General features: G+C 42.2%; 1 protein-coding gene across 1 annotated transcript in view; it reads left to right on the top strand.

The window, feature by feature from the left end:
• LOC126199453 (gastrula zinc finger protein XlCGF8.2DB-like) overlaps positions 1-17,095 on the top strand; it is a 117,159-nt gene that overhangs the window by 81,515 nt on the left and 18,549 nt on the right. The window contains exons 2-3 of the mRNA XM_049936374.1: positions 3,325-3,711; positions 9,598-9,852. Coding sequence (XP_049792331.1) covers positions 3,325-3,711; positions 9,598-9,852 — 642 coding nt within the window. The remainder of the gene's footprint in view (positions 1-3,324; positions 3,712-9,597; positions 9,853-17,095) is intronic.

Genomic DNA, 17,095 nt, shown 5'->3' with positions numbered 1-17,095 from the left:
CTGGACGATGAACTATATCCAAGTGGGCCAGAGTTGCTCTTCTGTCTTCAGACTAGGCTTCTCTCCGTTATCGTTCTGTCATTGTCGGTCAGCAGTTGGCCTAGGCGATGTCGGTATGCCGGCCAGTGTGGCCATGCGGTTCTAAGCGCTTCAGTTTGGAACCGCGTGACCGCTACGGTCGCAGGTTCGAATCCTGCCTCGGGCATGGATGTGTGTGATGTCCTTAGGTTAGTTAGGTTTAAGTAGTTCTAAGTTGTAGGGGACTGATGACCTCAGAAGTTAAGTCCCATAGTGCTCAGAGACATTTGAACCATTTTTGATGTCGGTATCTTCATCCTCAGATCCGCCCATGAGACTCACGCAAGTGGCGAGTCTCTATGGCACTGGCACCAGCTTGCATCTTTGCTCCTGTGGTGCTTTAGCCTTGGCTGTGTCTAGATCGGACGACAACGCACAAAAACTGCGTGGTGTGGCACCTATCAGACTTCTTCACGTATGGCGCAGCATATTATTTTGCTTAGGACTACATCCATTTGTTTACAACCATGTCTCCGCAGTGACTACCAGTAGTCCATCGCACAGACAGTGCACTACTACTCGTCAACAATGCGGATTTACTCCAACTAATGATCGCTCTTCACCGTCATTCGCTGTCTGATTTCACTGTAGTGTACGCTCTTAAGTTTACTGAACTACATTCAAACATTACGTAACGTTACGCCTTAACATGAAATACCTGGAAAATGATTTAACACAACACATTGTGTATTATGAACACAGCAAGACCCAGCTCCCTAAATAAAACCTACTCTCGTAGTATATCGGTATTTTTAATAGACCTTCGTTTGTTATTAATTAACCTGGTTGGTTGAGCGGTTTCCTCGCTCGTCGTTTAGCTGTATCGAAGGGCACCTTTTCCTTCGAACAAGCATTCTGTTCCACTTGTTTTTCTACTATTTTGTTTCGTTCAATCAGCAAAAGAATGCTTGCTCTTTCTGTTAGTGCTCTATCTCTGACAACATGTGAGTTGAATTCGTAAGTTGAATTGTACGTCTATAAACCTTCGTTCCTGCAAAAGTTTATGTTTACCAACTAAATGTTCTGCTGCATCTGACCTCTTCATTGTAAGATTTCCATCATCACTCTGCCTCCCACTATATAGCACGTTGACTGGATCTTGTCTCTTTTGAAAGGTAGGCTCACTCACAAACTTTTCTGTTAATATTGATCACTCCACTACAGTCTCCTTTCTCTAATTTTCCTCTTCCCCTTCTCCTACATTTTTATCTTAGTCCTTCTATTCCTCTTCTTCCTTGTTATTGACTTGTCTCTTCCCTTCATCTCCATAATGGTTCAAATGGATCTGAGCACTATGGGACTTAACTTCTGTGGTCATCAGTCCCCTAGAACTTACACCTACTTAAACCTAACTAACCTAAGGACATCACATACATCCATGCCAGAGGCAAGATTCGAACCTCCAACCGTAGCGATCGCGCGGTTCCATACTGTAGCTCGTAGAGGCCGGCCGGTGTGGTCGTGAGGTTCAAGGCGCTTCAGTCCGGAACCGCGTGACAGCTACGGTCGCTGATTCGAATCCTGCCTCGGGCATGGATGTGTGTGATGTCCTTAGGTTAGTTAGATTTAAGTAGTTCTAAGTTGTAGGTGACTGATGACCTCAGATGCTAAGTCCCATAGTGCTCAGAGCTATTTTGAACCATTTTTTTCACTCTTCATACTGCATCCATTTTTTCATGATAATACTCTACTGACCATTAAAATTACTACATCACGAAGATGACGTGCTGCAGACGCGAAATGTAACCGACAGGAAGAAGATGCTCTGATATGCAAATGATTAGCTTTTCGGAGCATTCATACAAGGTTGGCGCCGGCGGCGACACCTACAACGTGCTGACATGAGGAAAGTTTCGAACCGATTTCTCAAACAGCAGTTGACCAGCGCTGCCTGGTGAAACGTTGTTGTGATGCCTCGTGTAAGGAGGAGAAATGTGTACCATCACGTTTCCGACTTTGATAAAGGTCGGATTGTAGCATATCGCGATTGCTGTTTACCGTATCGTGACATTGCTGCTCGCGTTGGTCGAGATCCAATGACTGTTAGCAGAATATTGAATCGGTGGGTTGAGGAGAGTAATACGGAACGCCGTGCTCGATCCCAACCACCTCTTATCACTAGCAGTAGAGATGACAGGCATCTTATCCGCATGGCTGTAACGGATCGTGCAGCCACATCTCGATCCCTGAGTCAACAGATGACGTCTGCAAAACAACCATCTGCACGAACAGTTCGACGACGTTTGCAGCAGCATGGTTTATCAGCTCGGAGACCATGGCTGAAGTTACCGTTGACGCTGCATCACAGACAGGAGCGCCTGCGATGGTGTACTCAGCGACGAACCTGGGTACACGAATGGCAAAACGTCAATTTTTCGGATGAATCCAGGTTCTGTTTACAGCATCATGATGGTCGCATCCGTGTTTGGCGACATCGCGGCGAACGCACATTGGAAGCGTGTATTCGTCATCGCCATACTGGCGTATCACCTGGCGTGATGGTATGGGGTGCCATTGGTTACAGGTCTCGGTGACCTCTTGTTCGCATTGACGACACTTTGAACAGTGGACGTTACTTTTCAGATGTGTTACGACCCGTGGCTCTACCCTTCATTCGATCCATGCGAAACCCTACATTACAGCAGGATAAAGCACGACCGCATGTTGCAGGCCCTGTACGGGCCGTTCTGGATACAGAAAATGTTCGACTGCTGCCCTGGCCAGCACATTATCCTGATCTCTCACCAAGTGAAAACGTCTGGTCAATGGTGGCCGAGCAACTGGCTCGTCATAATACGCCAGTCACTACTCTTGATGAACTGTGGTATAGTGTTGAAGTCGCATGGGCAGCTGTACCTGTACACGCCATCCAAGCTCTGATTGACTCAATGCCCAGGCGTATCAAGGCCGTTATTACGGCCAGAGGTGGTTGTTCTGGGTACTGATTTCTCATGACCTATGCACCTAAATTGCGTGAAAATGTAATGACATGTCAGTTCTAGTATACTATATTTGTCCAATGAATACCCGTTTATGATCTGCATTTCTTCTTCGTGTAGCAGTTTTAATGGCCAGTAGCGTAATAAGAATATCCATATCACCACCTCCATATCCATCTTTTGCAACATCATTATCTCCGGCTGCTTCGACACCTCCCTTATCTCTTCTCTCCCTTGTCAGTTCTATTCTTCTTCTCTTTCGCTCAGCTCACGTACGTTCCGGTTTCGGACCCGTACACCTTTGCAGGTGCACGCGCTCACGCATACGGGAGAGAAGCCGTACCAGTGCACCGAGTGCGGCAAAGCGTTCACCCAGCAGCGCAACTACAAGTACCACATGTCGGTGCACGCGGGAACGCACGAGTTCGCGGCAGCGTGCCCCGACTGCGGCAAGGTGTTCAACAACGGCGGCTACCTCAGCTCGCACATGAAGATCCACCGCAACCGCAGGGAGTACGCCTGCACCGAGTGCGGGCGGCGCTTCAACCAACGCGTCGCCTACACCACGCACAAACGCATACACACGGGAGAGCGGCCATATGCCTGCTACCTCTGCGACAAAGCCTTCAAGCGCAAGACGCTGCTTAACCAGCACATGCGCACGCACACGGGTGAGAAGCCCTTCAACTGTGAGGTAAGTTATCGGGAACACTGTTTTCTTCCAGTTTACTCTTACTTTCACTGATTAACATTTCCGTCCACATTTCCAAAGCAGACCTGTTCGTGTGGTGTAACACACAATAAGCTAGTTTCTGACGCACGGGTGTGAGCCAGACTTCAATCCAATCAGGCAGTTTCCCACGCTCGTTCAGGCAAAGGTTGGGATGGCGCCTAGATTGCGCCTTAGAGAATATGATACTCAATGCGTTAAGATACGATAACTCACCGAACAAAGATTACATTATACTCAGACAGATAGCACACACGCCGGCCGAAGTGGCCGTGCGGTTAAAGGCGCTGCAGTCTGGAACCGCAAGACCGCTACGGTCGCAGGTTCGAATCCTGCCTCGGGCATGGATGTTTGTGGTGTCCTTAGGTTAGTTAGGTTTAACTAGTTCTAAGTTCTAGGGGACTAATGACCTCAGCAGTTGAGTCCCATAGTGCTCAGAGCCATTTGAACCATTTAGATAGCACACGGTCTATTCCTCTCGTAGATTACCTTGTCGACTGTGGTTTCAGGAAGGACATAGGACCACAAAGTTATATAATAAAAACATAATTTTCCAAGCCCCGAAGAAATAGCCGCTTTACTAGATGGGAAAAGAAGAGAATAGATTATCTTTTAAAACCAACTGGATTGATTTCTATTCATTTTGCTGTTACTTCTTTGTGTAGATGAAGATGTAGGTTTCTGACGCTACGTATTTATAGCTCTTTTACAGTTAAATTGCAAGACACTGGGGTGATATATGGGTGAGATATTCAAATCTTTATGCTAACATCGTTGTTTAAGTTTTCATTGGTTTCCTAAAATCACTTGAGTGAATAATGGAATAGCTGATGAAACAACATCACTATCACTTTCCAATTTTATCCTTCATGAACTGAAATACCGCTTATTCCTTCATTCCTAGAAATTAGCGATGTCGATAATTTGGCGGTTCTAGGCGTTTCAGTCCGGAACCACGATGTTGCTATGGTCGCAGGTTCGAATCCTGCCTCGGGCATGGATGTGTGTCAGGTCCTTAGGTTAAGTTACTTTTAAGCAGTTCTAAGTCTAGGGGACTGATGGCCTCAAATGTTAGGTCCCATATTGCTTAGAGCCACTTGAACCATTTGATAAACATAATGCTCGTTTATGTTGAGAGGGTACTAGACTAAATGTTCCTCTATAGGATTACGCCAATTTCACTGGGCTACACACAGTTACCACATAAATACTGTTCTGCAGTAGACTGTTTCTCCACAACAACATTCCTCACCGTTTGTTGTGGGTGGCACAAACCAGTTTGCTTGTGTCTTTCAGGAGACGTAAGCATTGGTAATGAATGTTCCACTGAATCAAAAATTTAATGCGTCTTTGTTCTTTTCTATTCCAAAAACTGAATGTCGTGATTAATGCAAGTAATTGCAAGGTTTCGGACCACTGTTCATTTATTTCGGTTGAATGTGTTCTTCAGTGTAGTCGTTAAATTGACCAGTGTGTGCTTTATGGTTTCAGTTTTTTAAGTTCCTGATACAAAGTTAGATTATTTTTCCAATTCATTAGATTTTAGCTATAAACCGGAACGTATTGGTGATTAACTTCAACAACTGCATTGGCTTCCACAATTTTAAATCTCAGTGCTACCCTCAACTTTGTCCGTTATTACTCTCTGCACAGCCACTTGGAATTCATAAAAAATTTTGAAATGTGTGTGAAATCTTATGGGACTTGGCTGCTAAGGTCATCAGTCCCTAAGCTTACACACTACTTAACCTAAATTATCCTAAGGACAAACACACACACACCCATGCCCGAGGGAGGACTCGAACCTCCGCTGGGACCAGCCGCATAGTCTATGCCTTCAGCGCCTTCGACCGCTTTTTTTTAAAAATCTCATTTTGTTCGTTTTCGTTCGTTGCAGCTGCTCGTGGCGGACGTCGTAAGACATCCGTTTAAGTTCGTTGTTGCTCGATTAGCTCAGTTTTTTTATTACAGGGGCCAGCTAATCTTCTGACAGAACACGTTGAGCTACCGTGCCGGCGAACAAGTACAGTAAGCAGCTGTTCTATAGAGTGAAATACCATTGCTGTAAGAGTCACTGCCAGCCTTTTGACCTTTTAAATTATGCAGATCCTAAATCTACGAATTTAACTGTTTCCAGACAAAGAATATACTTAGAATAAGCTCTCCTGAACATACGACAGTAGCGTCTATGAATCCATTCAAAGCTTTTAAGTCTCATAAAGTAATCGACTGAGATTATAAACGTGACAGAAGATTGTTTCAGTGTGAAATAATTTCTGAAAAACACTGACGGATTTGTAAGTTCAAATGGTTCAAATGGCTCTGAGCACTATGGGACTCAACTGCTGAGGTCATTAGTCCCCTAGAACTTAGAACTAGTTAAACCTAACTAACCTAAGGACATCACAAACATCCATGCCCGAGGCAGGATTCGAACCTGCGACCGTAGCGGTCTTGCGGTTCCAGACTGCAGCGCCTTTAACCGCACGGCCACTTCGGCCGGCCGGATTTGTAAGACAATAAGTATTTTGATATCTCAGATATGTGCCATCATCAGATAATGTTCCCTTGCGTGAAAGAAGTAATGAACAATTGTCCTTCTAAATGAGACAATTTCCTACATTCTTTGCATTTTTGTGTATGCGTCACTTTAATTTACTTCTACCTGAATTGCATAAGTAAAAAATAACCGACCACGTTTTTTGCTGAAATCTTGTTCCGTTTCTCCACGACGATTTAACACAAAAAAATAAACTATCTGTGCGTTCTGAAACGTTAGAGAGAACCTTGGTCTTAGTACATGCCTCTGGCGTTGTACTGATGTGTTGAGATTTTAGGTGCAAAATACGGAGGTCCCTTCAAGTACGTGTACAAAAGCCACACTACGTTGCAAATACTTCTAGCTGTGTCACATCGTTTCAATACGCTACCTAAACAGTTTCTCTCCTGTTAAGTGCTTCGTTAAATCATAGGACATGCAGATTCATTGTCTGTGCTGTTATGGTACAGGCTTATCCATTACGCAATATGTTATGATGGCAACGACAGTCTTAATGCATCTTCGGTTTCTATCAAACTTTTACATGAATTGGCTATGTGATATCTATAGGAGCTGTGGCTAGTTCACTTAACCGATACCAGTAAAATATGCAACATAACGTCATGGATTATTCACACGCCTCCAAAAGGAATCATCGATACTTGCGAGAAACACTGCAATGAAAACTATATCTTCCTCCTAATGATGGAGGTTTAATTGTCGTATCACATAGTTGACGAACAAAATGCTTTATGATTGATGTAGAAATATATTTTCCCCCTACGCAATGTTCACCCTAAAGGTCAGAAACTGTAAAGTTCTTTCGAGAAAAGCCTCAAGGTCACTAGCTTTCAAAATGGTTCAAATGGCTCTGAGCACTATGGGACTCAACTGCTGAGGTCATTAGTCCCCTAGAACTTAGAACTAGTTAAACCTAACTAACCTAAGGACATCACAAACATCCATGCCCGAGGCAGGATTCGAACCTGCGACCGTAGCGGTCTTGCGGTTCCAGACTGCAGCGCCTTTAACCGCTAGGCCACTTCGGCCGGCCTCACTAGCTTTGCTCATCTTTCGCACGACTGTAGTAAATACTTAGACCTTACGACGGCTGCTCTAGTACTAAATGCTCCTCTTGCATTTTTGAAAAATAGACATTCGAAGCTTTAATAGCCGGATGGAAACTATATGAAGGAATCGACTTCCGACCAGCGGCGATATCCTGATCAGCTAAGGAGGCCTGTCCGTACTGTGTTTAATTTTTATCCTAGTCTTTCATCAAACACTTGTATCCCTACAACGAATCGTATTTATTCGGAAAACAACAATAATAAAAACGATTATCATTGTGGTGCAGTTACAGTGAAATGCAATCAAGAAATAATAAAGGGTCATTAATTGATCGATACTGCCGCGTGGGATAGCCGCGTGGTTTGAAGCGCCTTGCCACGGTTCGTGCAGCTACCCCCATCGGAAGTTCGAGTCCTCCGTCGGGCACGGGTGTGTGTGCTGTTCTTAGCGTAAGTTAGTAGTGTGTAAGCCTAGGGACCGATGACCTCAGTAGTCTGGTCCCAAAGGAACTTACCACAAATTTCCAATTTTTATCGATTCTTTCGTGAACGTATCGCAGTGAGAACATATCGAGCTGTACCTGATTCGAACAGAGTACCTGTTGTAATTCTTCATGCTTTCCCGGCGATCTGTTGACATCTTGGATATTCGGGAATCCAGCCGGATACTTCAACAGCGTGCCTCGCTGTCTTCTTCAGGTGCTACCTGAGACTGGTCCTTGGGTCGATCGAGTCCTGTATTTATGCCTGGAAGAAGCTGGGCGTTCTGTCTTCGGTCCGCGCCGAGTCGAGTGTTCCCTCTGTGGTCCGCGCCCGCCTGACTCGGCTTCAATGGACCCCTCCAGTCGCGGATGTTCCGACTGTCGTCCGCGCCCGTTTTGGCCGTCCCCAACGGTTGTGGACGTCATCTGAGGTGTGTCAGACCCGATCTGATATGTTGTGTACCATGTATCATGACTGTTACTATGATTTCCACTTCTGTTTCGTGCTGGGCGCTCCATAATCGGTCCGCGCCGTGTCGTGTGTTCCGTCTGCGGTCTGCGCCCGCCAGACGCAGCTATATTGGCCTTCTCTGGTCGCCAGTGTTCCGACCGCCGTCCGCGTCCGGCCTGGCCGTCTTTTGAAGTCGAGTTCATGCTCTGGGGTGTGTCAAATCTGGTCTCTAATGTCCGACACCTTGTCTCACGGCTGTTATCTCGGTCTCCGCTTCTATTTCTTGTAGAATCCCGGAGTGTCCTGCGTTGAGTCCTGGATCCCAGGCAGTGCTGATTTGGTATCCCGAGTCACGGTCGATTAGATTATCTGTGACCTTAAACTCAATGGCTTCTTTAATGAGACTGTTCTAAAATCTTGGTGTCATTGTAATCAATTGAGTGACCAAGTTCCAGACAATGCTCTGCTATGGCTGATTTAGTTACCTGTCTGAGTCTGGTGTGTCTCTGGTGTTCTTTACCCCTGATGTCCACAGTTCTGGTGATCCGGACAATGATGACATCCCACACTAGCATGGTATGTGGTAAATACGTGGCTTAAGTAGCCCCAGGTCATCCTGGAACATCTGCGACTGGAGGGGTCCATTGAGGCCGAGTCAGGCGGGCGCGGACCACAGAGGGAACACTCGGCGTGGACCGAAGACGGAAGGCCCAGCTCCTTCCAGGCATAAATACTGGACTCGATCGACCCAAGGACCAGTCTCAAGTAGCACATGAAGAAGACAGCGAGGCACGCTGTTTAAATATCACGCGAGAACGGCGCGAATATCCGGCTGAATTCCCGAATATCCAAGATGTCAAAGTACCTATTATTTGCGTCAGTGTACTGATAAGTATACAAAAGATGCAATACCAAGATTGTACCACAATGATTACCATTATTATCTTTGTTCTTCTCCGTAGAAACATGGCTTTTTGTAGTGATTTTGGTGGAAGATTAGCAAAAAAATAAAAAAAAGACATGGCTGCAATGTACTTCGGGAAGACGTGCAGACCTCAGCCTTATGTTTTGGCGCCTCTACTTGGCGGCTTGTATCCTCTTGTTATATTTAACAGGATCGTGACACTTGGAATACTGACTTTTGGAAACGCTTGAGAAGGGAATCGTACTACAGCAACATTTGTTACATACAAATATTTAATAAAATCGTGTGGAACACTGGCAAAATCGGTGACCCATTAGATGTAGGACTCCAGTGTGAATGAGTTTGGTGAACTAACTAAGAGTTGTTTGTTATTATCGGCGCAGGTGTGCGGGAAGCGGTTCGCGGACCGCAGCAACATGGTTCTCCATCAGCGCCTGCACTCGGGCATCAGGCCGTACAGCTGCGGCGAGTGCGCCAAGGCGTTCACCAAGAAGCACCACCTCAAGGCGCACATGTCCTGCCACACGGGGCTGCGGCCCTACGCCTGCGACCGCTGCGGCGCGCGCTTCAGCCAGTCCAGCAACATGCGCACGCACCGCAAGAAGTGCACAGCGCCGGGTCCGCCCCGCGGGGGTGCTGTCGGCGTCGAGGGCGGCGCCGGCGGAGGAAGCGGAGGGCCCACGGCGAGAGCGGCGGGCGCCAGCGTCATCATGCGCGTGTCCGGCGAACTGGTGCAGCGCGTGCTGCATCGCACCGACGATGTAGCCACCGCCAGCGCCCGAAACGTCACGTTCACTGCCGACTCCGCTATGTCTCTCGCGGCTCCGACAGCCACCCACACAAGAAAAGATGGGAAGGCTCCACTCTCGAATTACAATGTCTCACATACTGCCTGAGTCGCTGCGAGCCAGTATGCCAAGGCAATGCCAGTTACTAATTGTAAGAGACGATTATGTAGCAGCATCCACATTAAGGGTTATTATCGTATCTAAGTTTTGTTCAACAGTGTTGTTTTTGGTGTAATACTGATCTCTATGTGATTAACGTCTCATGGTTGGGGTTCACAGTCATATAATATTTCTTAAAAGACATCATAGTCACCGATGACTGTATAAAACATTTATTATTACGATTGCAATTTCGGTCTTATGGCCGTTTTCAAGCAACACTGCAAAAGTTACCTACACACAAAAAATTCAAAACTGAAGCATAGAATGTATATACATAATTAAGCAAACATTTCATTAAGATACTGGCGCATTTATAAAAATTTGTGAGAAATGAAACATTTAATTGTATCCGAAGAATGTGATTTATTGTATCAATCTACTTCAACAGTGAAACACAGAACTGTACAGTTATTTTAGACACTCATCGAAAACATTTTAAGCAATTTCGATGGAATAGTATACATATTTACTTCGTCGTATTTGCTACAATAGAGCCTGGTTGAAGGATGCATCCTGTATTTGTGTGGAGGCATTGTGATGTTTTGTCCCAATTTGTGGTGCTACACAATGAATTGGATTGCTGGCGAGCATTTTACGCCATTCATATTCGTAAAATGTATACGCATACAAAGTATTATATATGTCAGAGCTCTGTCTTCATCTCATTTACGAGCACTTAAGTCAATGTGAGAGTTTTTTTACAGATAACACATGTATTAACCTCTATTATGTTATAAATAAATATTCCCATCTTATCCTACTGCCCCTTACAATCATAGCACTATTTAGAAAGCTGTACGATGTCGACAGATGAAAAGACTTTACGATATAAATCTTATAAGTTGCATCCTTCGTGTACACTATCTTTGCTCCGTGCACGGGCAGTATCTTTAGTAAAAGTATTTTCGCGCCAAAGGACTTAGCTCCACATGTCAGTGCACCTGAGCTTGTATGTGTGACAGATTATTAGAACGATGGTAACATTGACAGTTCAGTACATACTAAACAACATATTACGATGTAATAAGTGACGACATGTAATGTCAGATGGTCTTATATTCTGACAGAATGTAAGTAATGTACATTTCTCACCAATTTTTATAAGTGCGCTACTATCTTAATGAAATGTTTGCTTAATTATGTATATACAGCCTGTGCTTCGCTTTTGTATTTTTTGTGTTTAGGTAACTTTTGCAGTGTTACTTGAAAATGGTCATAAGGACAAAATTACAATCGTAATAATAAATATTTTATATAGTCAACGGCGACTATGATGTGTTTTAAGAAATGTTCTCTCTTTATTTTCCAGCCCTTCCATCGTTCCCAATAGTCTTGAGAGCGACTCAGTGGTAATCTGCGTTTTCTTACCAAATTTATGGCTCAGACTGCACTCTACAATTTTTATTATTTCACTCCACATTATCAAACCCTGGAAATTCTGTCCCATCATCAAATGTGCCCTGAAAACTCAAGGAAATAAAACGAAAACAAGATATGTCTGCTTTGTAAATCGGTCTATTCTTTTTGCCACCATTCACAAAGAGCATCAAACTGAATTTCATCCACCGTCTAATTGCCACTTCTCTGCATCCAGTTATTTTTAGCAGAATGTCTCTTACTGAGAAATAATAATGATCATTGATCCTTCCCTTTGACATTTTAGGCGGGCTGTGAACAGTTACTTATTTTGCTAACCACAGCCGATGAAAACAGATTACATGAAACTGTGTTGCTCTCCATTCCTACAGCCGTCATAGATTTCGCGTAAAGACTGTCTCATCTTGAGAAATTCTTTGCCCATTTCATCTTAAATCTTCCTTAAATTTTACTACTTTTGTTTTCCTTTGTATCAAAACAACAGAACGAATTAAACCAATCAGCTCCTGAATCCTTAATAATCATATGAATTTATTACACCGCACTCATCTTCACATGCTCTGCATGGAACTCTTTGAACTCTGCATTATCTCTTGTTTATGAATTCTGTTAGAATCTTAGCAGTAGTCTTGTCCTTCAATGTCGTACATAAATTTTCGTAAGAGTGGCGTCTATCACCAGTCATTGAGCAATATGGCATCTTTGAACATATATTTACATACTTGCATATTCATTATGTAATTAATTGTAAACGCTGATCCAATGCAGTACCATACGAAACAGCGTTGATAAAATCCATGTCTCGATCTCTTTATTATTGACACTAGCAGCTTCTTCCGTAATAACTAATATGCCTTAGAAAATGAAATATTCTGTGAAGATTTTGGCAGAAAATTGTAGCTCCGCCATTTCTGTCTAATGCTTCTGATTTAACAGTGTTCTACTGATGTTAATTGCACACATGCCTTTGTTCCACCACGTTTCAAATTTTCCCTGTTTTATTCCCCGGGTTTTCTGTTAATCACGTCTCCCTGTTAAACGGAAGATTACTTGTAGAGGACCGGTTTAGGTAACTGTTCCTCATTTCCAAGCTAATACGTAACAGTAGCAATTTTAAATTGTTTCGAGGACAAATCTCCACTCTTGCCGGTCTTCTTTGGTTCACTCTTTTTGCAGTTGTTCGAGTCTTCAGTTCTGCTTTACTGGGGCTTGCCTTAATTTCTACTACTATATTTTGCGTTGACCAATGGTTCCTTTCTGTGCTTTTGCTCAATGTGTATCACAACCAGTCTCATTAATATCAAAATAGAGAGTTTTTTTCAGATAAAAGTTCTCCCATTGCTCCAGTAGTTTTATGTAATGCGAAATTTTTGTGTACTTTACCACTATTTGACATCAGAACGTGTTTTATGAAGCTTCTAATAGACGGATGTATTTAATTCCATAAAATATCTCCATCAGTTGTGTAAAGTAATGGTTTACAAGGAGGACAAGCAGAGAACTAAAAACAATTTGTATGGGCCGTGCATATGAATAAGAAGTGTTCCAATTATGTTACAGGATCAACATACAGAATCAAGGACACTGTTAGCGAGATAAAATCTCTTACAATAAACGAGACAAGAGACGACCAGTTATCAAATCTGCGCTATGTAAGCTACTGTCGTTTTCAGATTGATACACTATCATAAATATCAACACGTTATGGAACTAATTTTCGTTTTCTAAAATCTCATCACCAATACCAAAGAATGATGTGTATCTCGTCTTTACTTACATATAACGAAAGTATCATGTGTCTAGTCCTATTGAATCATTTGCAAAAGTGGGATGTTTTGACACTGATGATGTCACAAGGTCCGCCAGGTCGAATCATCTGTTTATTGATCCATTTCTTTCGACGGAGACCCACCAGTCAAACCACATACTTGGGTTTCTTAAATTTTCGTTTAAAGCACTTACATCACAGAAACTGTGACTTAGTAATTTTCCGTAATGCCATGTAGCATTAAGTATGGTGCTGTTACGCATTAGCATGTTGCTCACTCATCTGTTAGAGATTCTTATTACAACAGCAATCCATAATTAAATGAAACCTGTGAGAACTTGCATTGTGCTGATGATAACTGATAGCGTATTTTCCACATTCGAAATTTCATGCCGTACGTAAACATTGAGCAAATTATGTGGGATCGTTCAGTCGAAATATTCAGTCTCTGTAAAAGATCGTATTACTTCATAATGGATTCAAATCTTCTTAAAATATGGATAGGTTGTAACATTTCCTGGTATATATTTATCTCACATTTACTTCATGCTCTTCTAGTCACGTAAAAATGAACAAAGTCTTTAAGTTTCGGAAGCTGTAATTTATTTTTAATTCTTAAATTTCTTGGATGTATCTTCATTCAAAGGTTCAGGGCATATTTTCTGTTATCGGGAACCGAAGACCTAAAAAACATTAGCAGTAATAGGTCTAGAATCGCATTCCTTTTCAGTTGCTTTCTGGTTACTCGAGATCGTCAACAATTGTTTGTCTACGAATTTTCTATCGTTATCACATCTATTCGGTATGCTTGTACCTACCTGGATGTTTTTCATCGTGCTTAACAGAAAATGTTATTCAGATTTTCATTTCCTTTAAAAGCCCTAAAATAAAACAGAAATAAGAAATGTTCCAAAATTATTTTATCCAGTGGAAGAACACTTTGCTTCCAAAGATTTAATTTAGTCCTTGGTTCACTATTACTATACACCGTGTATAACGCATACGGAACACTATTACCCAAAAGCAGAATCATAGACAGGTACATTGTTGTTAGCTAAATATTAACCCCAACACTGCTGTGAAAAGCAGTCTGTGATGGCCTATTCTTCCGCAGTAGGCAATGTAGTCGGGAATGATTCAGTATATTTTCGTATCCCATAATTTTTGTACGAGATTTCTGTAATTTGTTTTCTAAACGTTGACGTGGCTTGTATTAGGTCACGTGTAGAGAAACCCCCTGCCCCTATGCCGACATAAGGAAGCGCATAATCATTTGTTGGTGACATAGTCGCTGCCACATCCGCTTGTCTTTCAGTAATTCGGCAATAAATCGGTATGACTAATACATCCACACCACTCTATCTCCAGCTTCATGAAAAGGTTATATTGGTACTAAATATCAATTTTTAAGTCTTCTTAATCTGGATGCTGCTACTGAATAATATAATTTTTGTCTTTTGAATTATCGAGTACTGTATTCTCTTGTGCGTTCTACTCTTGTTGTGAGAGTACAGTTAACAAACCTTATAGGTAGCTCTTTATAAGAACGACCGAGAAAAGCGATTACCACAGGTAATTATGCTTTTATAAGAAGAACTATTCCAGGTACTGATATCTAGTTTTGGTAAGGGTTGTGAATGAACCTCGACTTCGAAATTGAGGGACACTACAAATGGAAACTGGAAAGGAACTTGATTTGCACATATGCTTCAGGGAACTTAATCAAAACTGTTATATATGCCTGCCTTGCTACTCCCTGCAGCTTATGGATCTTCGGCTGCTCACAAATGTCTATGGAAAACTAACCTATCTCACGATGTCAGTACTCCATAAAACTTTGTCTTCTAGTGTGGAATATTCTCTGCATCTGCTGCTTCGATCTTTTACTCATGTTTTCTTTTCACAGAACAGAATATTTCAAGTGGTTCGATTCCAATTATCAGACTGCTTTCTCAGTATTAGAGTCGCAGCAGTTTTGTTACTTTTATTTTTTAGAAACTGGTTTTCGAACCTTTTACTCAGGTTTTCTTTTCACAGAACAGAATATTTCAAGTGGTTAGATTCCAATTATGAGACGGCTTTCTCAGTATTAGAGTCGCTGCAATTTTGTTACTTGTATTTTTTAGAACCTGGTTTTCGAATTTGGTTTCTGTTATATTACGCCGCCCACAGTACTCAGAATATTTGTTTAACACTACAAACGACTCGCCAACAAAAATTGTGCCTTGTGGCGTCACCAAATCATTGTCTGGAGGGAGCTGTAAAAAACACAGGACTTTAAGTTGTTGCTTTGTGTGATCTCAGCAATATTTACAAAGAAGTGAACCGTGTACATGGAGGTTGTTTTTTGAAAAGGCGACAAACAAACAAAGAATAGAGTAGCTTGTAAGTTCTTACTTCACAGTGGCCGGCCGAGGTGGCCGAGCGGTTCTAGGCGCTACAGTCTGGAACCGCGCGATCGCTACGCTCGCAGGTTCGAATGCTGCCTTGGGCATGGATATGTGTGATGTCCTTAGGTTAGTTAGGTTTAAGTAGTTCTAAGTTCTAGGGGACTGACGACCTCAGAAGTTAAGTCCCAATTTGAACCAATTTGAACTTCACAGTGTAGATTTGAAATACCATCCACGGGTACACAAGTGAAGCTTGAATTGTAGAAAATTGAGGGCCAAACTATCTAGAGCTCCTTTTGTATATGAATTTTTATATTTGTAGCACGATGCATGGAAACAACAGTTCTGTTGTTAGAGCTACCATATGGACGTGAGTGCAGCCGGCCCAGACACAGTATTACAAATAAAGAAAGCATATCCGATGATGCTTTCGCACCAGTTTTTATGGCAGTACGTTTGACAGGAAAGCATTCGTGTGGTTGATAAAAGAGGTGGTTTTCCGAATTTTTTGCTAAAGTTTCTGGTGGGTGTGATATCACTATTTAGAAGAAATTGTTTTCCTAAGTTTCCCCATATTTTAAAAGGGAATAATACCACCTTGTTCGACATATTCCTGTTCGAAAACACATGTAACTGATGGGTTATTAGATTATATAATTATGGTGGATAAATGAGAAGATTAAGACGACTACATTTATTCAGATATACTTAAGTCAAGCCTTATGTTACGAGTACATCCTTTTAATCTCTGGTTCACTAGAACTAACATCTTGATATGACTGTACTAATCACGGAAGGCTTCCAGGTAGTATTTCTCGCTTATTTTACTACATACCGATGTTTAATGTAAGAAAAAGGTCAAAAGGTAAAGTAGAAATTCTTTCACAACCTGCTTCACTGCTGATAAACGGAGAATTCGTGGTTTATTGATCTCTGTAGGACTTGCTTATGTATGTGGATCAATGATCTGTGATACGTTTTTCACTATTAATATCCCATGAAGATATAAACACCATTTCAGTATGAGATAGACATAGAGACGAAATCCAAAAGTACGTTTCATATCTAGATTTTCGATGATCTAACTATGTGAGATAAAATATGTGATAAAAGAGTGAGGATATTGGTATGAACACATACCTAGTTCCTACTTGGCTTTTCTGTGTTGATGGCCCCCTTTGTTGTTGAGAATCTCTGTGAAGAAACATATTTTCCTTATTTTTATGTAAATTTTACCTATATTTTCAATAAATAAGTTGCTAAAAATAAATTGTTCTAATTTCTTCTATTCCATATTACGTTATGTTACTCTGATATTAGGTATCCAGATGCATGTAGTATCAGACGTAGTTACTACTGGAACAAAAGGTATAATAGCAGTCAGAAACGATTAAAA

Source organism: Schistocerca nitens, chromosome 8, assembly GCF_023898315.1.
Source record: "Schistocerca nitens isolate TAMUIC-IGC-003100 chromosome 8, iqSchNite1.1, whole genome shotgun sequence".
Lineage (NCBI taxonomy): Eukaryota > Metazoa > Arthropoda > Insecta > Orthoptera > Acrididae > Schistocerca > Schistocerca nitens.
This window is presented reverse-complemented; position numbering and strand designations above follow the sequence as displayed.